The sequence below is a fragment of the Vicia villosa genome, linkage group LG2 (assembly GCF_029867415.1).
Source record: "Vicia villosa cultivar HV-30 ecotype Madison, WI linkage group LG2, Vvil1.0, whole genome shotgun sequence".
Classification (NCBI taxonomy): Eukaryota; Viridiplantae; Streptophyta; class Magnoliopsida; order Fabales; family Fabaceae; genus Vicia; species Vicia villosa.
In genome coordinates this window covers 214,368,824-214,392,812 of record NC_081181.1, presented here as the reverse complement: position 1 = coordinate 214,392,812, position 23,989 = coordinate 214,368,824, and the positions used below count along the sequence as shown (strand labels likewise).

General features: G+C 32.8%; 2 protein-coding genes across 2 annotated transcripts; one reads left to right on the top strand and one right to left on the bottom strand.

The window, feature by feature from the left end:
- The first annotated feature begins 318 nt into the window (after positions 1 to 318).
- On the top strand, positions 319 to 1,597 carry LOC131653829 (pectinesterase inhibitor 10-like). Its single transcript, XM_058924126.1, has one exon. It carries the CDS (start codon positions 820 to 822, stop codon positions 1,342 to 1,344), a length of 525 nt encoding a protein of 174 aa, XP_058780109.1. The 5' UTR covers positions 319 to 819; the 3' UTR covers positions 1,345 to 1,597.
- A 5,773-nt stretch (positions 1,598 to 7,370) lies between these two features.
- LOC131653824 (4-hydroxy-3-methylbut-2-en-1-yl diphosphate synthase (ferredoxin), chloroplastic) lies at positions 7,371 to 12,284 on the bottom strand. Its single transcript, XM_058924120.1, has 20 exons — positions 12,083 to 12,284; positions 11,734 to 11,960; positions 11,471 to 11,628; positions 11,262 to 11,368; positions 11,085 to 11,185; positions 10,919 to 10,995; positions 10,660 to 10,779; positions 10,333 to 10,563; positions 9,970 to 10,086; positions 9,793 to 9,867; positions 9,581 to 9,658; positions 9,405 to 9,464; positions 9,258 to 9,320; positions 8,995 to 9,139; positions 8,769 to 8,907; positions 8,608 to 8,685; positions 8,381 to 8,540; positions 8,194 to 8,292; positions 7,941 to 8,045; positions 7,371 to 7,768 (listed from the first exon to the last, which is right to left on the bottom strand). Exons 2-20 carry the CDS (start codon positions 11,939 to 11,941, stop codon positions 7,667 to 7,669), a joined length of 2,223 nt encoding a protein of 740 aa, XP_058780103.1. The 5' UTR covers positions 11,942 to 11,960; positions 12,083 to 12,284; the 3' UTR covers positions 7,371 to 7,666.
- Positions 12,285 to 23,989: the final 11,705 nt, after the last annotated feature.

Below are 23,989 nucleotides of genomic sequence, written 5' to 3'. Positions count from 1 at the left end.
CCAAAATAAGTTTATGAATCTCTAGTAGGACTGTTCAAAAAATCCATGAACCAAACCATCAAAATAAGCTTCATATTAATTAGAATTAGTTAAGTTTGGTTAAGAAGTTACAAGGTAGTTGTGATTAGTTATAAATTGATTATATTACATATATTTTAATTTAAGATCACTATAAAAGATATAATAGTATATTACATTCTATCAATGCAATGCATGATAGCTTCACATTATTAATTTAAACCAACACGCCGTTTGGGAAATAAGAATCAACGAGTTTAATTTTTCTCTTGTTTCTTATGCTATTATTTTAGATATATTATATAATACATTTTACTTACTATGGTTGCATACATACATTTTAATTTTAATAAACACATAGAAAATGTAAAAGCTCTTCCTTGAATTGCATGAAAAGTGAAACTGCCTTTACCATCTCTTTAACAATGTTTATAGCTGCGTGTTCAAATGCATAAAAATCACTTTCACTTATCTTCTCCATTACACAAACTCCTTTCATTTGCATTGCATTTTGCATTTCATATGCATTTCCCTTTTCCGTATGAACTAATCTTCAACTCTTTTACTTCATTTCCAGTGAATCTCGCACTTTTTACAAAGCCACGTGTCACATTCTCATATCCTCTTCCTTTGCGATTCTTTCAATATAAACCCTCCGATTTCAGATTATTCCCTCGTTAACCGTTTTCTAACCGTTTTCCTTCAAACAGTTTCCACTCTTTCTCTTATTTTCTTTATTTCAGATCCATTTTCTTTCTTCTTTTTCCATTTTCATTTTCTCTCTCACTCTTTTTCAAACCAATGGCAAAAGCAAGATTATCTCTTCTTTCTCTCATTCTACTCACTCTTTCACTTCACGTGAACACCGATTCCTCGCCGTCTCAATCTCCGTCACTATTGCCGGAATCACCATCACCTTCACCGTTATCATCGCCGGAATCACCATCACCGTCACCGTTATCATCGCCGGAATCACCATCACCGTCACCGTCATCGGCTAACACTCCATCTCGATACTATCCTCCTTCCATCTCGCCTCTGGCTTCGTCGCCACCAGCGCCGCCTCCGTCAAATCCGAGTCCATTTTCCAGTACTCCGGCTCCTTCGCCGGAGGATTCTACTTTAATAAACCACATCGGTCTTGATGAGAAAACAGATGATGATTCGTCGGTAGAAGGAATGAGTGGAAGCAAGAAAGCAGGGATAGCGATCGGAATAATAGTGGCGGCGAGCGTGCTTATGTTGGCAGGAATGGTGTACAAGAAACGGAAACAGAATCTACGGAGAAATCAGTACATTTACGGTGTAAGAAGAGATATAATGTAAAGAATATACTAGTATACTAGTTGTATTTGTATACGTAACTTCGTTTGTATTGAGGTTATTATACTCTTCCTCGTATTGCCGTTATTTTGATAGAATGATTCTTTTCTTTTTTTGTAGATTCTTTTGTTCTTGATCTATGATGATTGCAATAGATATTTTGAATTCCTATACTATTATTATCGTCATCATTATTTTGTAAATTTCCTTTTGTTGCAATTTGTAGGAGAAATTTTTGCATGGAAACAATTAATAAGAAGAGTAATTTTTTAATTTATTTTAATTTTAATTTTGTTTTTAATTGTATTTATGAGAATGATTGAGATTATGAAGGAGATAAAAATTCAATATTTATTTTTTAATTAATTAAAATTTTGTGATTAATTATATAAAACAACTTCTTAAATACGATGGAATTTTCACTAACAAAGACACTCAATTAAGGGCACTTCTTTTTCCCCTCATACATCATCTAAAATGTAGTTGATTCTAGTGTAAATCCTATTTTCCAACTGATGTAAAAAAAGATTTTTCTAAGTAGTGAAATCTATATCATCCTTAAATTCAACTTTGTCTATATTATTTTTAGAATTTAATTTAAATATATGGGCGGCGTAATTTTTTTCACCGTCAATTAATCGTTGATTTGTTTAAATTATTTAATTTTTAATTTAATTTATTGTAAAATAATTCAATTGAGCGGTTAAGATGTATTAATGGTGTAAACAACATTACAACCGTGCTCTTATTTTTCTTGAATATTATCTCCTTCAAAAAATTTAAAATTAAACACCAGATTTTACTAGTTGTAGTCTACTCAAAATGATATTGAATATTCATGGTTTTTAGTTGTTACAAAATAAATTAGTGAAAAAGGACAATAACGTGCTGATATGTATTGTTTATGCAATTTTAAGTTAACTTACATTTCTTCAATTAATCGTTAATATTGTATTTATATCTTTATTGTCATAATAACCGTTAAACTCTGCTTCACAATTATTGCTTTATAGCATATACCCAAGCACATTGCAAGAAATTGTTTTTGCTTGTGATCGGTCTGAAATTATTATTAATGGTGAATTCTTATCTACCCAACTCAAAAAGTTGGATAAGGTTATCTCCTTTATAAAATGTTTTAAAAACAACAAACATTTTTAATATTTTAATAAATAATTAAATGTGTTAAATGAGATGGAATCATTTGATTGGTTGGAGAGAAGTTGTCACCATTATTAATATAAATGAATTAATTGAAGAAGTCTAGTCAAACATTTAAATAGGAAGGTAAAAAATGAACCAAATATAAGGAATGGTTGGTATGATTTTTGTAAAGACAAACAAGCTCATAGTTGATGACCATTGTTTTATCGGTTGAAAATGTTGAGAATATAATATAATTTAATTTAGACTTTCTTTGATAAAATTAGCAGTTGGATGATAAGTTAGCTTATAATTTATAGTTTATGATTGATGACTAATAACTGATAATTTATAGCTTATAGATAATGGTTGATGACTGATAACTGATAAGTTAATTAACGTGTTTGGTAAAATTAGCGGTTTAACTAGCTGATAAATGTAAAATGACATAAAAAGATATTTCTTAATTAATAATTAAATGCACATTCAAAATAATTAAAATTTATAAGGGTATTAATGGAAGAAAAAAATGATAAACTATAAGTTATAAGTTAAAATGCTATTAAAAATAGTGTCTGAAAAATAAGCTATAAATTAGTAAAATAAGTTATAAGCTCATGATGTAAAGATGGTTACCAAACAAGTCTTTTATTATCATACGAGCTTATAAGCTATAAGATATAAGCTCAAAATGTGACTTGCCAAACAGAGCCTTAATGTAATATGCTATAGTTTTATGTCAACATGTTACATTCTCTTATGGCGTGTTTAGTTTTCAAATATAATCATAATGTAATCGGTTGACATATTATATCATGTTAATGTAGTTTTTTCTCCGGATTTTGAGGTAGTAGCTAAATGCAACTAATTGATATAATATTTCAACTGGTTACATCTGGAAGTTTTTCAGTTTTTCAATTTGATAATTGTACCTCATTTTATGTTGTTGTATATGTCTTTTGGGCATCTCATTAATGAATAAATGCTTATATTTTGACCCTCAGTTATTCTCTCGCATTCTCTCCCTTTCCACAGTCAATTATTCATCAACTTTGTGGTTTCAAATTATAAAATTTGACATCAAGAGACTGATTCGGTCCATCAAACACCCAGTTTGCGAAAATGAACTTTATTTCCAATGAACAAATCCATGCAAATCTCCTAATTCACAAGGCAAAGAATTACGATAAGTGGTGTAAAAAATGAAGGTGTTGTTTGACTATCAAGATGTTCGTGAAGTGATCAAGAACGGAGTAACTACACTTGTAGAAGGTGCAATGGATGCACAAAGATCTAAGCTTAAGGAGGAGGAGACGGAAGATTACAAGGCATTGTTTTTTATTCATCAATTTGATGCATATAATTTTGAGAAAGTTGGTGATTGTGATTCATCGAGCAATCGTGAGAAATATTGAAGAAGGCGTATACAGGAGCTGAGAAGGCGAATGTTGTGAGGTTACAAAATCACAAAAGACGGTTTGAGTTTATTCGAATGGATGGGAAGGAGGTCATCAACGATTTTATGACAAGAATTACCCGGTTGGAGAACCAAGTAAAGTAGTGTGGAGAAACGGTTATGGAGAAGTATGTTGTCACAAAAATCTTGTGTTATTTGACGCCAAAATTTGACAATGTGGTGGTTGCGATTGAGGAATCGAAGGATCTTGCATCGATGAGCAAAGAGGAGTTGCAAAGCTCTTTTGAAGCACATGAGAAGATAATGGGGGACGTTGTTTTTGATGAAATAAAGGAAATGCATCAGATTGCAACCAATTGTCATAATATGTCAACCGATTACACCAATGAGAAATTTTTTCCTGCAGTGCTGGAAGGTACAAAATTAGCCTCTGTTGAAGCCCAAATGGAAGATGGTGTGAGGAGATCAACAAGACGAAGAGATTTTCCTGCTAGACTACAAGATTATGAGCCGTTCCAAGATAACAAAATCAATAACGATGGTGATTTGTCCAGTTAGAATTTATGGCCGAATTTGAACCGTTAAAATGGAGGGAAGTCTTGAGTGATCCAAAATGAATTTGTGCGATGAGGAGGGGCTGGAAGCGGTGGAGAAGAAAAATACTTTGAACTAATTGATCTACCGGGTCCGGAAGGAAACTAATTGATGTAACATGGGTGTACAAAGTTAAGGCAAATCTCAAGGGTGAAATAATCAAGCACAAGGCTCGATTAGTTGCAAAGGGATTTTTGGAAACATAAGGCATAGACTTTAAAGACGTGTTTGCACTGGTGACTAGAATTGAAACCATACGATTGGTTGTTGGGATTGCAAGCAACAACAATTGGTCTGTCAAATTTCATTTTTGAACGGACCTCTTGAAGAAGAGGTTTATGTAGAACAACCCCTTGGTTTTGTTGTGAAAAATCAAGAGTCAAAGTTCTATAAATTAAAGAAGGTGTTGTACAGTTTGAAACAAGCTTCAAGAGCTTGGAACAAGAGAATAAATGATTTCTTATAGGAGATAGGCTTCAAGAAATGTATATCCAAACATGGTGTGTACGTGAAGAAGGATGCAAATGAAAAGTTGCTAATCTTATGTCTTTATGTGGATGATTTGTTGATTACATGAAACAATGAAAGATACATTTCTAATTTCAAGGCTGAGCTTATGAAGGGGTTTGAGATGATCGACCCAGGCCTCATGACATACTTCATTGGCATTGATCGACCCAGGCCTCACCAAAGAAGGTATGTGATTGAGATTTTGAAGAAGTTTGAAATGAAGCATTTTAATGCTGCCATTACTCCAGCTAAACCGAGGTTGCAGTTGTCGAAGAATGAGGATGAGCAAGATGTTAATCCAACTTGGTATTAGAGGCTGATTGGATCCTTGCATTACTTGTGCAATATGCGACCGAATTTGGCGTTTAGTGTCTGTATTGTGAGCAAATTCATGGAGAGACCAAAGGTGTCTCTCTTGGCAGCAATCAAAAGGATTCTGCGATACGTCAAAGTAGGGATGGAAATGAACCAAACTAACTCGAAAATAGTTTGAAATTGGATTCGAAAATTAAATCGTTGAACTAGGTTCATGAACCAAATGAGCTGAATATGAGCTAAAAACTAAGTTCGTTAACTAAATGAGTTGAACTTGAACTATACATAGTTCGACTCGTTAGGTTCATGAGTCAATTCGATTATATTTGAGGTAGATTATATTGTCTTTAAGAGTATGTTTAAAGATTTGCTCTAAATCTTAGTATCATATTTTCTTTTAATCTAACCGTTTTAATTGATAATTTATATTCTCAAGTGAGCAAAATATTTCTACAAATAATTATACAAATAAAATTAACATCATATAAATTCCAATCTTATAACTTTTATTTATTTCTATATTTTTTTTTAAAAAAATATTAATTTAAAATGTTAATATATATATATATATATATATATATATATATATATATATATATATATATATATATATATATATATATATAAAATAGACTTTAAAAAATTACTTTTAAGTCAGTGAAATAAGCGAGATAAGCCTAACAAGATAAACATAACAAGTTGAATCGAGATGTTCGTGAACTTCTAACAAGTCGATTTTGATCTGAAAAAAAAGTTCATGATGAACTCGAACTCGGCCAATACTTAACGAGTCGAGTTTGAGCTGAAAAAAAGTTCATCATGAACTCGAACTCGGTCAATTCTTAACGAGTCGAACTGAGCTGAGGCGAGTTCGACTCGACTCATTTCCAGCCCTACGTCAAAGGTTCGGTTGGTTGCAGAATTCTGTTTCCCGCAGTGAAAAAGGGTAGAAAATGCAATTTATTAGGATATGTCGATTCCAATTGGTGCAAAGATAAAGATGACAGAAAATGCAAAGCATAATACATCTTTATGTTCAGAGAAACACCAATCTCATGGTGTTTGAAGAAGGAACCAGTATTGACACTCTCGTTTTGTGAGGCCGAGTATATTGAAGCTTCGTTATGTGTGTGCCAAGTCGTGTGGTTGACGAATATGTTAAAGGAGTTGAGCAGTGAAGAGGGTGACGCTATAACACTCATGGTTGATAACATTTATGCTATAAACCTTCCTAAAAATCTCATTGCACATGGGAGAAGCAAGCATATTGAGATGAGGTTTCACTACTTGAGAGGGCTTGTTAGTGAAGGAAGATTAAGGTTGGGGTATTGTAGAAGTGAAGACCAAGTGATCGATTTGCTGACCAAAGGAGTCCTTATTGAAATGTTTAAGAGATTGAAGAAGCATATTGGGTATGGAAGACTTGGATGACTTGAATTAAGGTGGTTTGTTGAGCATATAATGTAATTCTAGTCGGTGTAACAAGTTGTAGTTTTATATCAACAAGTTACATCTTGTTATGCAGTGTTTAGTTTTCAAACAGATCCATAATATAGACAGTTGACATATTATGTCAACATGTTACATCTGTAGTTTTTCCTCCACATTCCGAAGACAATAGCTAAATGCAACCGATTGACATAATATGTCAACGGATACATCTGGGAATTTTTTAGTTTTTTTTGTTTGATAATAGTACTTCATATTATGTAGTTGTATATCCTTTGGGTATCTCATTAATGAATAAAAGCTCATATTTTCACCCTTAATTACTCTCTGTCATTCTTACTCTCTCCCTCTTCACACTTAATTATTCACCAATATTTTGATTTCAAGTTCTAACCGAATATCCACCAATGTATTTGAGCGTATATATGAGTCATTCTCAACTGACACATTATATTTTACATTCTGAAATCCCAAATAGAAAACAGTTTGGTTGACATAAAATGTTGTTGCGCCTGCTTCTCTTCAGTGTCTACATATAATATTCATACTTATCAAACACATCACATTCCACATTCTGAAATCCAAATAAAAAACAGATTGATTGACATAAAATGACCGTTCATATAATTTCTGTATAATATCATATTATTCATTGGGCATGACAATACAATGGTTTTGACTTATTGTATAAATCCTGAACCTCAAGAGTTTCCTACCCCATACTTTATTTGGAACCATTGTAACAAGAAAATCAACTATGTTGAAACGTGAAAATAAAACTTTCTGAGGTTAAAATAATAACATAAACTGCATAAAGTAATAATCATCCTAGAGGATCCACCATATGTTACACGTGCCGGAACCTCATTGGCTAATTCGAACATTGAGCTGTAGCTTTTACTCCTCTACAGGTGGGTCTACCCAACGTCCGTGCTCTTTTATCAGATCGATCAAGGCATCAGTTGCTTGTTCCATCGCAATCGCGCGCTTCACCACAGTCTGCAATTGTAACAATTCCATTGAACTTAATGTCAAACTCCATTCAACATATATAAAGTTCAATTGATAGGGATTTTTTCCAGGACATAAGTGCATGTTTAGATTTGCGGTGTTGCAAAAGTATGTACAGGTCTAAATGAAAGTTTGCATTTAAGCATAAAGAATATGTTACCTTCCCAACATAGAGATCAATCTTCCCAGGAGCACCACCAACATACCCGAAGTCCGCATCAGCCATCTCTCCGGGACCATTTACAATGCATCCCATGATTGCAATCTAATACGCATGGCAACAGAAAGTTAATAATAGAAAACAAAGCACTTTCTCTTTGCATAAATGCAGTTTACAAACTATAGTACACTGATACAATTTGGAGAATGTCAATGTACTACGAAATATGAAGGAAAAGACTGAGCGATATTACCGAAACACCGGGGAGGTGTGATGTCTTCTCTCGAATTTCTGCACTTATTTCTTGAAGATCAAATAAGGTTCTGCCACAGGATGGGCATGAGACGTACTCCTGCAAGACATGTTAGGCATATCAGTAAAGAATGCGAATTTTTCTTTTCCAATTCAAATTTTTGTGTTAATGTGCTTGAACAACATACTGTTTTTGTATTTCTCATTCTGCATCCTTGCAGCAAATTGAAAGAAGTATTTCTAATGAAGTCAAAATCTTTGTCTGAGGCTTCTAAAAGAAGACCGTCTCCAAGTCCATCAACCAGCAGGGCTCCAGCATGAGAGCCAGCACCAATCACTACATCATCCCTGTAAGAGAGTTGATTAGGCTTACAAGAACTATATATTCGCTCATCTCATCTTAACTAAAAATTACCTGTGAACTCCATTTGGAAATTGAATATGGTGAATGACAGGAAAGTCTAGCGAATTTTCTGATAGATACTCGAATAACCTGACGCCGATAAGATGTCGAGATTAGTAAATATAGATTTTATATACTAATTGAATTCATGTAATATGAAGTATCATTCTTACCGCCTTGCTGCGTGCACTCTACTAACTCTGTCTTCAGTATAAGGCAGGTCATGGAGTATCATAGTTGCATCAACACCTTTGAGAATTTCCAGCTCTTCATAAGACTCGTCGCCACGTACTGACACAGCCAATCGTGTGCCTAATATGTAACCAATAGATATATAAGATCACACATTTACTAAGAATATAAAAAAGGGGAGAAAAAAAAGTGTGGATTTAGTAGCACCTTGTGGCAAAAGCTTATCAGCTCCAGTCGATAGCTCCTTAAGGTTTACCAGAACAATGGCATTTGGTAATGGCTTTGTTAGCTGCTCTGACAAAGGAACTATAACTCCCATACTTATATCAACCAGTCTTTTTAGAGCTAACCGCTGATAATGGTACCAAAAACAAGAGAGTGGAAGAGAAAATTATTCCAACGGCGCAATAACTTGACAGTATAGAAATGGTTTGGTGGATAAAAAAGATGAAAAGGTTCTTAGTTCTTACAGCATCAACATCATCTACCGGAGGGAGTTCCCGCAATAAGATTGAATCAACTGTTGCCAGATCCTGAATATACAGTGCATATTATGTAAATAACTTGTTATTTAAACCCACGGGACATTTCATTGAATACGATTTAGTAACCAAAACCTTAAATGGCATGCCAACAATGAGTTTCGCAGCAAGGGACTTGTAAAGGAGCTCTGGTGTCTGTCAAAATTACGGAATAAAGAGAATAAAATGTAATTTAACACAAACCGATACATTGAAAGGGACATTTTGTCAACCAAAAAGAAGAGAGAATAAAGGGGCTGCTCAAATGTTACCTTTAACTGATCCAAGGAGACTGACATGAGAACAGATCCGTCCCGGTGGAGCGTACCTCTATAATCCACCTCCTCACCCTGTATTAAGATGGAAAGTTATGTAATTAATGCGTGATGCAGTGTCATAGGAAGGATGACGCGGAAGAAAGTTCACAGTCTGTGTGTAACGTGTAAAACGGGTTAAGTTTTTCTACAAAACTTTTAATATTTACCTCTTTTTGCACTGGCAATTGACCAGTACGGCGCTGGAAGTCAAAATAATGTCTATGTTTTTCTTCAAAAGGTGCCTGAGGAAAGCAGTGTCAACGAAAGTAAGTTCATACAATTTTACGACGTTAGACTTTAGAAAGTGTAGGCGTGTCAAACTGAAGCATTGTTTTGAACCATACCACTCCTTTCTGGAGTTCAGATGCTCTCATTCCAAGGTTTGCCAACCTTGTGCAAGGAACTATCTCCTCCTCCGGTGCTTCTGTGAGTGAAACTCGTATTGTGTCGCCCAATCCATCCTGATGAAAAGCATGTCATCAACATATACGTGTCTATTTGGTTATGTGGTGACAAAAATAGATTTAGTAAAACTGATTCTGGGATATACATTAATGCAAAAGTGGATTGAACAATAATTCAAAGCTACATATTAATTGTAGAAAGAAAAGCTACAAATTATAGCTTAAAGTTAGAATCAATTTCGGAGGCAAAATCAATTATACCCGATAACATCCAAACATGTCAAAATCGATTCACATGCATACCTGGAGAAGAGTTCCGATGCCAATTGCAGATTTCATCCTACCATCCTCACCTTCTCCAGCTTCAGTAACTCCCAAATGTAATGGATAATCCCAGCCTTGGACATACATTTCAGCCACAAGTAATCGGTATGCCTGAACCATGATGACTGGGTTGCTTGCTTTCATGGAAAACACAAAATTGTGATAGTCCAGCTTTCGGCATATCCTTGCAAATTCAAAAGCAGATTCCACCTGTCCAATCATTGCTTAGTAATACGAACAAATTCTAGCGCAAACACCTTTAATACACAAATGGTTCATTGCAGAATAATAAGGGAAATGAATTACCATTCCCCTAGGAGAATCTCCGTAGTAGCTCATTATACGATCAGAAAGACTGCCATGGTTTGTTCCAATGCGCATTGCTCTCCCATATTTCTTACATTTTTCAACTAATGGCGTGAAAACCTATAATTTTATAAAGCATAAAATAGGTCAAAAACTTCACATTGCAGTCGAGGTATTAATAATTTAACAGACATTGGATAGAAGAAAATAAACTTTTCAAAACATTAGAAGAAAATATAAACGAGACAGGTGGTTCAACCTGTTCAATATGCTCAAGTTCTTTCTGATAGTCGTCTTCGGTGTACTCCAATATTTCAAACTGAGCTCGTCTGTCAGCTGTGAAAGACAGCAGTTTGGATTCAGTATGCAAAAGAATATAAAAAGAGAATATAAAAAGACTACTGAATTGGCAAAGAAATGCATACCGAAATTTCCAGGGTTGACACGAATCTTATCAAAGCATTCAGCTACTCGCAAAGCAATAGTCGGAGCAAAATGAATATCAGCCACCAACGGTATGTTGTAGCTGGACATAGGTACAGAACGACGCAGATGAATACATAAACAAGACGAACGTAAAGCATTATATAATTTATGCTTACTTTTTCTGCACAAGCGAGTTTTTAATCTCGAAACATGCATCAGCTTCTTTTCTCCCTTGAACAGTTATCCGCACGATATCAGCTCCTTTATCAGCTATTCTCATCACCTGCCAATAGACAGAACAAAAAGAACCAACCATTAACATCTTAATAAAACCGATCAATTGTATCTTTTTATATCGCATAAAATAAAAGAAAAATCGTATAACCTGTTCAACAGTTCCAGCAACATCCTTAGTATCGGTCGTAGTCATCGTCTGAACTCTTATCGGATGCTCACTACCAATCGTCACGTCACCAACCGTCACTGTCCTTGTTTTCCTCCTCACAGTTTTGTGCAACGATTCACAATACTTTTGCCTAGGAACTACATTCAAAATATCATCCACAAATTAAGCAAAACTAAAACAAGGTTAAGAATGAAAATTGTTCCAGAAACAAAACAATTGAAGCATCAAGAACGCGAACATACCTAAAAGCTGACTTCCTTTGGAAGCAGGTTGAAGTTCAACAACCTCCTGACCAGGGTTTGAATTTCTGATAATTGACACTTTAGTCCTTGCGGATTTCATTCTTTTCAAATCAGAAACTCTCACAAAATCAATACTTTTCACAAACCCCAAACCGGATTCAGACATCCTGAGGCTAGAAAACGAAGCAGGCACAGTTCCAGAAGCCATTTTCCAAGCACAATCACACCTACACAACACACAGATTTGAGAATTTGTAACACCACATCACATGCAATCACAAAGTTTCAAAATTTAGCTAAAAACAAAACAATTACTGAGTTAAACTGAAATGGGTTTGATGTTGTTTACCTGGTGGAGATGAGAGAGAGAGAGAGAGAGGGAAGAGATTCAAAGGCTTGTTTGAAACTCTATCTGATTATAGTTTTGTAGTAGAAATTGAAAACGAACCAGGTGAATTATTGTTGACTTAAAAACATGAGAAATAGCATTTTTTTTTTCTTTCGTTATGAGAATCTAAAATTTTAAACCACGATTATTCTTAATAGCTAACTGACATAGATTCACGCATAATCCTATGTGGTTTCTGTTTTTTTATTTTGTACATTGAATCCTATGTTTTTTTGTACAATGAACATTATCTGTTTTTACTATTAATTTGTTATTGTAATTTATTTTCTTAAAATGAAATAATTTAATGGTTAGAATTTTACTATTTAAAGATGAATAAATAAATAAAATGTTACAATTGAATGTATCTGCCATTATTTAATGTTAACGAGTTTATATTTTTAAAGTGAGGAATTTTTAATTACTGTCTCGATTAGTTATTGTTGTGTTTGGGTGAATTTAAGAAAAATAATTTGTTTTCAAAAAATTAATGATTTTATTTTTGGATTTTTTGAAAAATCAGATCTTTAACTTGTATATGTTTATTTATATTAAAAGAGTTAGTCATGTAATATTGTAAGATTTATTGGCTTTTACACGGCATCATGCCTTTGTAATTAACACTATAACTAAACTTTTTAACACAGTTAAAAAACTTGTATGTAACTCACTAATACTACTAATTAGATTTATAAATAGATCTAATTACAAATTAATCAAGGATTAAATAGTTTTTTTTAAGTCAAGTTTACGTGTTTTTTATTTTCGTCTTTGTATATTTTTTTTTGAGAATATCTCAAATTCATTCCATAATACTCTTTGGTATCTGGCGAAATTTCATTTTTGTCTCTTGCTTTTGGAGGTGTATCTCCGGAAGCACATTTTTTAAATTTTCTGTTGAATTCTTCCGTAGATACATATACGGAACCATTTAAACAATGTAAAAAAAAAGGTTTCGTAGATGCATCCACGGAACAATTCAACGTTAAATTAAAAAAAGGTGCATCTGTAACTATATCTCCGGAAGCAAGGGACGTCTTTGGAAACGCACATGGTGCGTGAGAACCCTAAGGGGTGGGATGAGAGGTTCTCTTTTTTTTCTTAGTTTTAGTTCTTAAATGTTGAATTTCATTTGGTTTTAGTCCCTAAAGTTAAAATCTGTAAGAAAATTTGCAGTTTCCCTCCGGATTTTAATTTTAGGGACTAAAATCAATAGGATTTTAACATTCAGGAATTATTTCCAAAAAAAATACATGAACTAAAATAAAAAACACACCAACATACAGAGACCAGAAGACTATCTAAGTCATTAGTCAAATAAAACTCAAATTTATCCATAGCTTCCTCACTTTGTTTAGGGAGGACAACTGGGTGGAGTAAACTCCAGTTAAGGACATGTCTACTAGGTTTTATCTTATTTCTAAACAAAATGATAGGAAAGGGAATGAAATTTAAGTCTCGGTTGATGAGACTTTGGTCCGGAATCTCTACTAAAGGAGAACTCTCTTTATTTAGGAACAAGCGTTGGCTTTTAACCTCTTTCTAGTGATCCAATGAACTATCTTTTCTTTAGACGGTGATTGTTGGTGGTGGAGACATGGTAAGGATGTTGTTTTTTGGTTGCTTCATCTTGCATTATTCTTCTTGAATCTGATCTTTGAGTTTCCACTGCCTTGTACAAAGAAGATTCAATCTTGCCTTTAATGTTTCTTAGTTAATCCCCTTAAAAGTGGTTGTCTTCTCTTAACATCTTCTTTAAGGCATGGTTCTAACGCGAGATAATCTTATTAAGCGGCTTGTCTTATTAAATACTGGTAATTTTTCCTATGCAAGAACCACAAACAAATTAGCAAGCTTCAGGATCTAGAACAAAAACTTTACAAGAACAGTAGACAACCAAACTAGCACATGATCATTTAAAGGTCCTTAAATTGGGAACATGAACCACATAATCAGATCACAAGAGCACATACAACAAGGAACACCAAAAAGTAGTAGCAGCAACTACAAGTTGAGGTGAACAAAATCCAACTTATCTTCATCAACCACCATATCAGTTTCATCAACAGGTGCACAGATGTTAGATATAATGTCTAAGATATCTTTCCCAACAAACATCAAACATCTTATTACTGAACCTCAACAACCCATGGGGAATACCATCATTCTTGACCATAAACTCCTTCATCAACTTAGGATAACAAGCTCCAGCATTCAACAATGTCTTTAATAATTGATCATCACTATGAAGCTTCAAACTTCCATTATACTTCAGTGCTTCAACATAATGTTCTTCTTCATCCTCACTTGCAGGTCCTATTCTTTTTCAGTTCCATTTTTCTTGGTCATAATCTTGTCAATAGAGGGAACTTTGCTTCTGGCCAATTAATTAATAATTGAAGGTTAAGGATTCACACATTTTCCTTTATCATACATCTTTCTATACTCCTTGTTTCTTTCAACATTACATTTGCTGCAAATACCAGGCTTGCGTACTTCTTCTGGGAAGATCTAGAGGTACCTCCATCGGCAAAGCCTCCGACGATGGTGTTTGAGTTATAGATTATAATTTTGTCGGCCATCTTTAGAGGAAAGATGGAGAGAGTTAGAGTAGAAGTGTGGGGCAAGTTAGTTTTATCGGGGTCCACGGTGGACGCCACTGTATAGTCAAAAAGTACAGGTGTGCATGTTCCTCTATAAGAGAAGAGAAACTCAGAGACCTCCGTAGGTTTATAATACAATTAGGTAGTGAGGGTTTGTCCACGGCAGCGAGAAGTCTTGTACGGTGGTGTTTTTAGGTGATTTAAGAGACATGCTCACGTAAGGTGAGAGACTCTGCTGATGACCAATGATGCTTGATAACAAAAGTACAGTCGCCGAGGGTCGTGAGCGTTGTGCTCTTTTGGATGTTAAGAATGTGCATTACTTGGATTCTGTCTTCTCTCTTTGAGAGTATATGTATTTATAGTAGTTTCAGAACCTAGGGTTTCTAAACGGTCATCGTCCACTTAGTTAATAATGGACAGTTAAATCCCTATTTTCAAGGGAGGCGTGAATCAGTTAGTGACTTTGAATCTCTCTGCCAGAGAAACGTCTTATCCCATGTTTCTCACGAAGGGGCGAGGGAATACTACTAGGCGAGGAGATACTTCCCACATGCGACCTTCTACCTAGGGGTGGCAAAACGGGTCCGGCCCGTTGGGCATGCCCGTTTTGCCCGCACTTTTGTGCGGGACGGACCAAGATTTTAGGCCCTCACCCTCTAGTGTGACCGCCCCGCCCCGTTTTTTATTTGGGTTTTTGCGGGCTCGAAAATTAACATAAATTTAGCATTTTTAGACTTAAAAAGTGCAGTGCCCGTAGGTTTAGTCCACCCTGCCCTCACTTTTTTGCGGGACGGACCAATATTTTAGGCCCACACCCTTAACAATGACCGCACCACCCCGCTCCGTTTTCTTGCGGGCCTAAACGGGACAGACATGCCCATTTACCACCCCTACTTCTACTGCCGCCTCTTCTAAGACGGTCTAAAGGCATCGTCCTAGTCTAGACCTTTTGCAAATATAACACCACCCTAGTACATACTACAGCCAAGAGTCGATTGAGAATTTCAACATTTTTCTTGAGAAAGAGTGTTCAATTTGGAAGATTTCGTTCTGTCGATGACAGTTCATATCATAGTGTTAAGATCTAATTGAGTTCCCTTTTCACGTTGTGGTTTTTTTTTGTTTTTCATCCTATTGGTGTTTTGTTCCTAGGAATTTATGTATGTCTGCCTTAATTTTATTATACTTTTGTACTTTATTTAGTTTCATTTTCTTTTGAATTATTTTGATATCTCGAGTGCCTTTTGTGTTATCATTTGTAGCCATGTATATATTTTATTTGTCTTTTAAAAAATACAAATAAATAAATATGTATACTAATTAAATGACATAAGTACTTTTAAATAAAATTCAAATACATCGTATAAAGGCAAAAAAATTAATTACAATAAAAAAAGTTCAAAAAAGAAAATAAAGAGAATAAAGTAAAATTAATAAATTCCATATTAATCAACCAGAAAATTTTAATTTTATAAATTATAAATAACATTTTATCAATAAATAATTGTTCCAAATAAATATATAAAAAAAATTTAATTTTTTTTATTCATTTATATATTATGGATAAACAATTAAATACTTTATTTTTTACGGTTAAATTATGAAAAATATTTTTAAAATTAGATTTTTTTTCTTTTGTTTTTCTCCCTTAACATTTTAAGTTTTCAAACACAATATTAAAGACATGAAATGTAATGGTTTGAGGTAGGGAATAAGTAGTTTTGATTAATTTTTTTTCATGAACTAAATTGAATCACACAAAAATTTCCAAAGGATAATGTTAATTTTTATTCTAAAATTTAAAAAAAACGTAAAAATAGATAAAAGTAATAAAAAGGATAATAATAAGCGATACTTAATAATATTTAATTAATTTTATAGATATTATATGATTGATATCTTTTCATCTTATTTATATCTATTAACATTATGTTTTTCTCAATATTTTACTCATAGTACGTAAATAATTTGATAATTTATTAAATTGAAAATAGTAATTGATTATTAAAAAATATATCATGTTTTTTTATATTTTTTTATAATTTTATTTTAATGGTAATTAATTAATTAATTATTTTCAGTTTTTAATTGTAACTAATTTTTGTTTAAATATATATCTCATTTTAGAAAATTATATATTCCTTCTTATCATAATTTTCTACATTTTTTCTCATAACAACTTACTAAATTATCATCTTATTTTATATCCCATTTTTTTTCTTTTCATCAACCAAACAAAATAAGAACTAAATTTTTCCGATATATTTTTCTTTCGGATTAAAAGGTTATTTTTATTATTCTTAAAGGCTGCATTGAGTTTTACAATTTTTCTTAAAGACCAAAATAAATTTTTACTGTAATATATACTTTGAGGTAGGGAATAAATTTATTAAAAAAATCATATAGACAATAAATAATCAAGAATAAAAAATTATAAGAGAGATGACACACTTTTATTTAAATTTGAAAGAATTAAATATATATATATATATATATATATATATATATATATATATATATATATATATATATATATATATATATATATATATATATATATATATATATATATATATATATATTTTTAAAATTTAACATTTCACTTATTTATTAAAGTGAAATTAACACTCACATTCACACGCATTAATTTAATAACGAATTTAAAATATGAAAATGTGATATTCAATACTTATCTTAAAAATTAATTTAAAATAATTATATACTAACAACTTTATTAAAATTTAATACATGTAAAATAAATATCGTTGAGTGTTTATAAGAGGGATGAAGGGACTAGTTTCTTCTCTAAAGATAAAATAAATAATATAACTCCTCGTTTCATAATCCCCAAGATCATGTCTCATGTGTTAGATATATTTAGAAAGTGAACCATAGCGATCGCGTTTTATGGTTTATGTCTGTTCCATCTATTAAATAAAGATTTTTAAATTTATACCGATTTAATAAATAGCTGCAAATTAATTCAATATCATCTAAACCAAACCACAAAATTTTAGTTTTTGGATTAGATATTAGATATTTATTTACAAAAATTTAGTCTCATTGCCTTACAAACTAATTGTGGAATAGAATTATGGGTGTTTATTCGGGCAAACTAAATCGAAATTCAAATTAAACAAAGGTGGTTTGGCTCAGATCGGGCAAAAATTGAACTAAACCAATAAAATCTAATGTTAGTTACTTCGAGCAACGGATATAAAATTCTACCCGCAAATCCGTTTACCCGAATCAATTATATTAATTCATATAATTTATATCATCATTATTATAAAAATTAGTATAAAATATTCAACTTCAAGAAAACTAATAAAACGTCATTTGTGACATTGACAACCTGTATAGAGAAATAAAAAAGTAAAAATTAATATTATTATAAAAAGTTAGTTGATTTAAAATAAATATTTTTTAAAAGTATTTGTACACATTTATTTCTAATGTACCCAATCAATCCAATTCAAACCAGCCCATTATTTTTTAGATTTTTTGTTTGCCACTACTTTCATTTTGGTTGCCACTACTTTCAACTTCACCTAAATTGTTCGTTTTCACTAGGCATTTGTCGACTTCACGATTATGGATCACAAATTATTAAGTTAGTGAAATAGCCTAATTGTTGAATGTCATTAGCATGAAATACTGGTTGTTTAATTTATTCAATAAAAAGTATGATGAGAATTTAACCCACTAACTTCTTTGTGAAATTGCACATCTCTTAGCCACTCAATCAAGACAGTTTTTATGATATAACCCAAATGTTATGAGTTGTTTCTCCTAAATAAATAAATAAAAACACAATTTTTTTACTATAAATAGAACATGAAATTTATATGTTTATGAGCCAAAATTCTGTCAAAAGTATTTTTAAATCATTTTTATTTTCTCTAATGCATGAGAAAATTTGATGAAAATTTATTATGTAAAGAGTAATGCTAACTTGTGCCCCAAAGGTACTAGTTAAGAAATCCATTTATAAAAATTTTGTTTTGAAAAAAACAATAAAGTAAATTAATTTTACACTTTCATCAAAATAAGTGTACAATTTTCTAGATATTTTTTCTTTAATTGGGGCTTAACTTGTCCCTTTGGGGCACAAGTTAACATTACCCTTATGTAAAATATCATTAATTGATATGTTTGAATTTAGTGTACAATTTATGCCAAAATTTCTAAAATGTCTTAAAGGAGATTTATCAATTTACCCATTTCCATCAATTTTGACTAAATCAGTAGAGCAAAATGAATTTAAAGCTTAGTGTGTCCATGTACACTTTAAAATTTATTTGTAACAAAATTGTCAACCATTATCATGTCTTCTTCATCTACTTATAGTTTAAAGTTTGAGTCGTCTCTCGTCAACAGATCTAACAAATTTTAAATATACACACCTAACCTAATCTACTGAAATATATATAATTTTAAAGGAAGTGAGTTAATGAATCAAACGAGACAAATATATGCCTCGAATGTCCCCCCTAAAAATTAAATAAAGAAGGTGACAGGAAATATCAATCATAATCTCCTCAAAGGAAGATTATTGCTAGAATAGAGTTTCTCTATTTTAGGATTGTTAACGTAACTTGCTTAGTTGGGAAGGCCATTCAAATCTTACAATCCATAATAATACGTCAAATTATACTACAGAATTCACAAAACACTGTATTTAGTATAGCAATATTAACATTTAATTTAGGGTTAAATACCTTTTACCCCCTATCATACGAGCGTGTTTGTATGTTCCTCCCTTAATTTTTTTTTGGCGCAGACCTCAACAAATAAAGATTTCAGCGCTAAAGAGCCTGATCCATTTTTAGCAAATATTCCTTAGAATATGGCTTACGTGGACATTATATGTTTGCTGACTGTGTAGTGGCTTGACACATAGGATTTTATATTTCTCATTTGACCCCCTGGAAAATCTAGGGTTTTAGTTATATGACTCGTTTTCAATCCTTTAACATTTAGGGTGAGATAATCTTCTTTTTCCTCATTCAAGCGGCGATTCCCTCATTCGAAAACCTCATTTTCTATCAACCCTTGATTCTTGCATCATATTGCCAGTGTTAGTTCTTCTTCAATTGTGTCTACGACACATGTGTCCAAGTTATAGTGGTGGAAGTAGCGATTCATACAAGATTTCAAGTGTTCCCAGTGTGACTGCCGTCGTCCAATAAAGATGTGGGTCTCGAAGACTGTACAAAACAAGAATAGGAAGTTGTGAGTCACACACAACTAGTACACAACAACAATTATACCTTTCTTTTGAGCCCATTTGGATCCTGAGTTGCGCTTTTGTATGACTGGACATTATGGTCAAACTTGTCAGATTTTGTACATCTGTATGAAACACCTGGCAATCTTCTGCTTGCACCTTCTTCACCAGTCTCTTTAATCCTTAATTTTATGGGTTTCCCGGGACCTTTTTTGAACATAGGTGGTAATAGCTCTTCTGAGTCTACTTCAGGCCACATTTCTTGACCATTAATTGGACTAACAGGAAAACCATAACATATTATATATTTGTCTCTAGAATAACATTCATCAACAAAGTCTTCAGGGTTCTGTTGTCTAAAACCTAATGTTGCAATAACATGCTTACAAGGAATGCCAACCAGCTCCCAAAAATTACATGTACATGACCTATTTGCAATGTCAACTATAAATTCCTGAGTGTTGAAAGAGTGTGTTACTTGGAATTGTTCATTCATTGCCCAATTAGGCGACCATTGGCCACTCATCACAATCTCATTATCTAGTCTTTTTCTAGGAATTGGCATCACCATGTGTGGCCATTTTTCAAGTTTAAGTGCAGAAGTTGAGCACATATTCATTAAGTATTTTCTTATCCACTCTGACATGGTCAGAATTGGTTTATCCCTAGCAGCTAATATTGTTGCATTGAAAGACTCATCAATATTATTCATGAGAACATCACACTTTGGATAAAAATTGAAAGCATGCTTACACCAATTTTTGTGAGGAACTCCCATTAGCCAACTCCATGCCTTTGAGTCAACTTGCTTAACCTCATTCATCTTGGTCAACCATCCCTGATAGTATGTTGCTTTTGCAGCCCCCATCATCAGATCTCTAATTAAAGATTCACCACCAATTTTTTTTTGAAATTTGCATAGAGATGCCTGAGACACAACCTATGTTCTATCCTTTCATTAATTTCTTCAAAAACAGCTACTAGACCCTGAGACAAAAGTAATATTAGTACATAAATGACTTGTTAAATTACAAACATATTTAGATAATAACAATCAACTTACTGCGAAATCGTAACAATCATCATCCCTCCTAATCTAAAAAAAGTTTGGATCAATTTCAATAACCTTAGTCCATGCCCTATATGTCCCTTCCTTGTAGCCCCACCCAGTCAACATCCTATGAATGATAACCATTATAAACTTAGCAATGTGGATGTTAGTGACTAAAGTCGTGACACCTCCCTTGTAAATCATAACCTCATCATTCAAGCTCACAAATATCCCTCCATGGTGGAACACAACATTGAAGAGTTGCTTATTCTGAAATTAAAAAGGAAAACAATTATAACCTAACCTTCATCAACCGTTACTGAGTTCGACACATAAGGTGACAAAAAATAAACCTTTTGAGCTTCAGATGCCTCAACTTCTTCTTCATGCATGTCTGGTTGAATTGAATGCTTCGATTGACTTGCTTCAGTAGCTTCGTTCGCTTGCTTAGATTGCTTGGATTATTTTGAAGGCTTCAATTTCTTCTTCTTCATCATGGTGGAATCTCTCTTCGTCATCTCCAGGTTACTATTTTGACTACAACAAAACCCTAGATTTTCAAGGGGGTGAAGTGAGAGATATAAAATCCTATGTCAACAATGGCTTTTATAATAAAATCTTATGTGTCAAGCCACTACACAGTCAGCAAATATATAATGTCCATGTAGGCCAGATTCTAAGAATATTAGCTAAAAAATGGATCAGGGTCTTTGGCGCTGGAATCTTTATTTGTTGAGGTCTGCGCCAATTTTTTTTAAGGGGGGATAAACATAAACACGTCGATATGGCAGGGGGTAAAAGGTATTTAACCCTTTGATTTATTAGATTTCCGAAACAAAACATCTATCTTATAAGCAATAAGGTATAAAGCGTAAAAATCAGGGTTATCTCATCTCTTTTGAGGTTGAGCACAATCATAGGACCACCAGAAATGGTTTTGTTCCATATCATTAATGAGTGCATATGCTTTCTCAATGTTTTTTTTTCATTAACACCCCCTCTATAGCGACATTTAAAGTAGATAAAGTCGCGATTTAAAGCCTAAATTTTATAGATTTCATATTTTTAGGTTTGTATTTTGTATTAAAATATAGGTAAATTTTTTTTAGGTAAAATCACATCTTGAGATGATTTTAAAAGATTTAAATTGCTTTGAAATCGGTAAAATCGTGTAAAATTGTTAGATTTTACTTTTTGACCCGATTTTATCTTTATTTTTTAGTTAAATTTTCAAAAACCCATTTTATATTTTGTCTCATCAAAATTTCTACCAAACTGTTTTATTTTATTCACATTAAAAGACTTCTCCTACACATATTAAAATTTTAAATTACTAATGCATTAATAATATTATATAAGTGTGTGTATATTCTATGTACCAATTTCTCAACAACCTCATATTAAAATAATATCAAAATTTATATACACGACACACACACGTCCACGCTCACACACACATGTGTGTGTGTCGTGTATATAAAATTTGATATTATTTTAATATGAGGTAATTAAGAAATTGGTGCCAAGAACAAAGTAAAATTGTGAGAACGAGAGTTTCTTGATCAAACATGAAACCATTCAATTCAAGAAGAGAGAGAAGAAAGAAGAGAGAGAGAGAGAGAGAGAGAGAGAGAGAGAGAGAGTTGGTTATAACAGTTATTTAATTCACTTTCTCAAATATTGTTAAATGATTACAAGTGAAAAAGTAACAATCAACTTCTCTTTTAACTAAGTGAGAGAGCAACCTATTTGAAGACTACTAGCATATGTATCTAATGTATGACGATAACTACATGACATGCATGTCTATTACATCATCAAACTATAAGTTGAGTTGTATTCAAGATGTACAAACTTTGACTATATAGCATGCTTAAGTTGACTTTGACTACAACATGCATGATTCGACTCTGTCGAATCCTATTGCTACCAGCTTGTTGGTTTTGAGTTCTATCCAATACTAGCTTATGATTTCAAAGCTACAAATCTCCACCTTAGAACAAACTCCAAAACACCAAGGAAACAAACTATCTATTATCACGCAGTTTTATAAACTGTATAGAATTTAATAACTTGTAACTTGACAATGACTTAATGATCATATCAATAACATTGTGATAAATCGACACCTTAATCACTTTGACTTCTCCTCTTTCAATTTTCTCCTTGACAAAGTGCAGCCTAACATCAATGTGTTTGGTTCTCTCATGACACACTGAATTCTTTAAGAGATGTATGACACTTTGACTATCGTATTTAATAATGATTGCTTGACTTTGAAGTTTCAGTTCCTTAGAAAATCCTTTAAGCAACAATACTTCTTTTACAGCTTCAGTGAGGGAAATATATTTAACTTGAGTGGTTGATAAAACTACAACCTTATGGAGTGTCGCTTTCCAACTAATCGTTGTACCAAATATAGTGAAAATATATCCAAAAAGCGATTTTTTTTGGTATCCATACATCCTGTATAGCCAGAGTAAACAAATCCTTCAACTTTGTTATCATCTCCTTTGCCTCCACCATAAATTAGGACCCTGCTCAGAGATCCTTTTTATGTATCTTAGCATCCATTTCAGGGCTTCTTTTCTAGGGTTGCCCATGTACTTGCTTACAAGGCTCGCTGCATATGTTATGTCTGGCCTGGTACAAACCATATCACACATCAAAGACCCTACTATATCAACATATAATATGTTATTCATATTAGTTCTTTTGACTTCGCTACTAGGAGCTTGAGTTATACTCAACTTGAATTGCTGAGTTGTTAGTGTTATAACAAGTTTTGAGTTCCACATACCAAACATGTTGATAATCTTCCTCAGATATGACTCTTGAGATAAGCATAATTTCAAGTGCTTTCTATCTCTCTTAATGTCAATACCTAAAATCCTGTTTGTATCTCCAAGGTCCTTCATTTAAAATTCCTGGTTAAGTTCAGCCTTCACCCTTATTACATTTTTGACGAGGTTGCTTGCTAT

Bases quoted from the DNA above. Each gene is read 5' to 3' on its own strand.
- LOC131653829 (XM_058924126.1), top strand. From the start codon at position 820: ATGGCAAAAGCAAGATTATCTCTTCTTTCTCTCATTCTACTCACTCTT.
- LOC131653824 (XM_058924120.1), bottom strand. From the start codon at position 11,941: ATGGCTTCTGGAACTGTGCCTGCTTCGTTTTCTAGCCTCAGGATGTCT. The intron at 8,686-8,768 runs GTAAGAATGATA...TATCGGCGTCAG, and splicing joins AGAGTGCACGCAGCAAGGCG to GTTATTCGAGTATCTATCAG. The intron at 8,541-8,607 runs GTAATTTTTAGT...ACTCTCTTACAG, and splicing joins TTTCCAAATGGAGTTCACAG to GGATGATGTAGTGATTGGTG.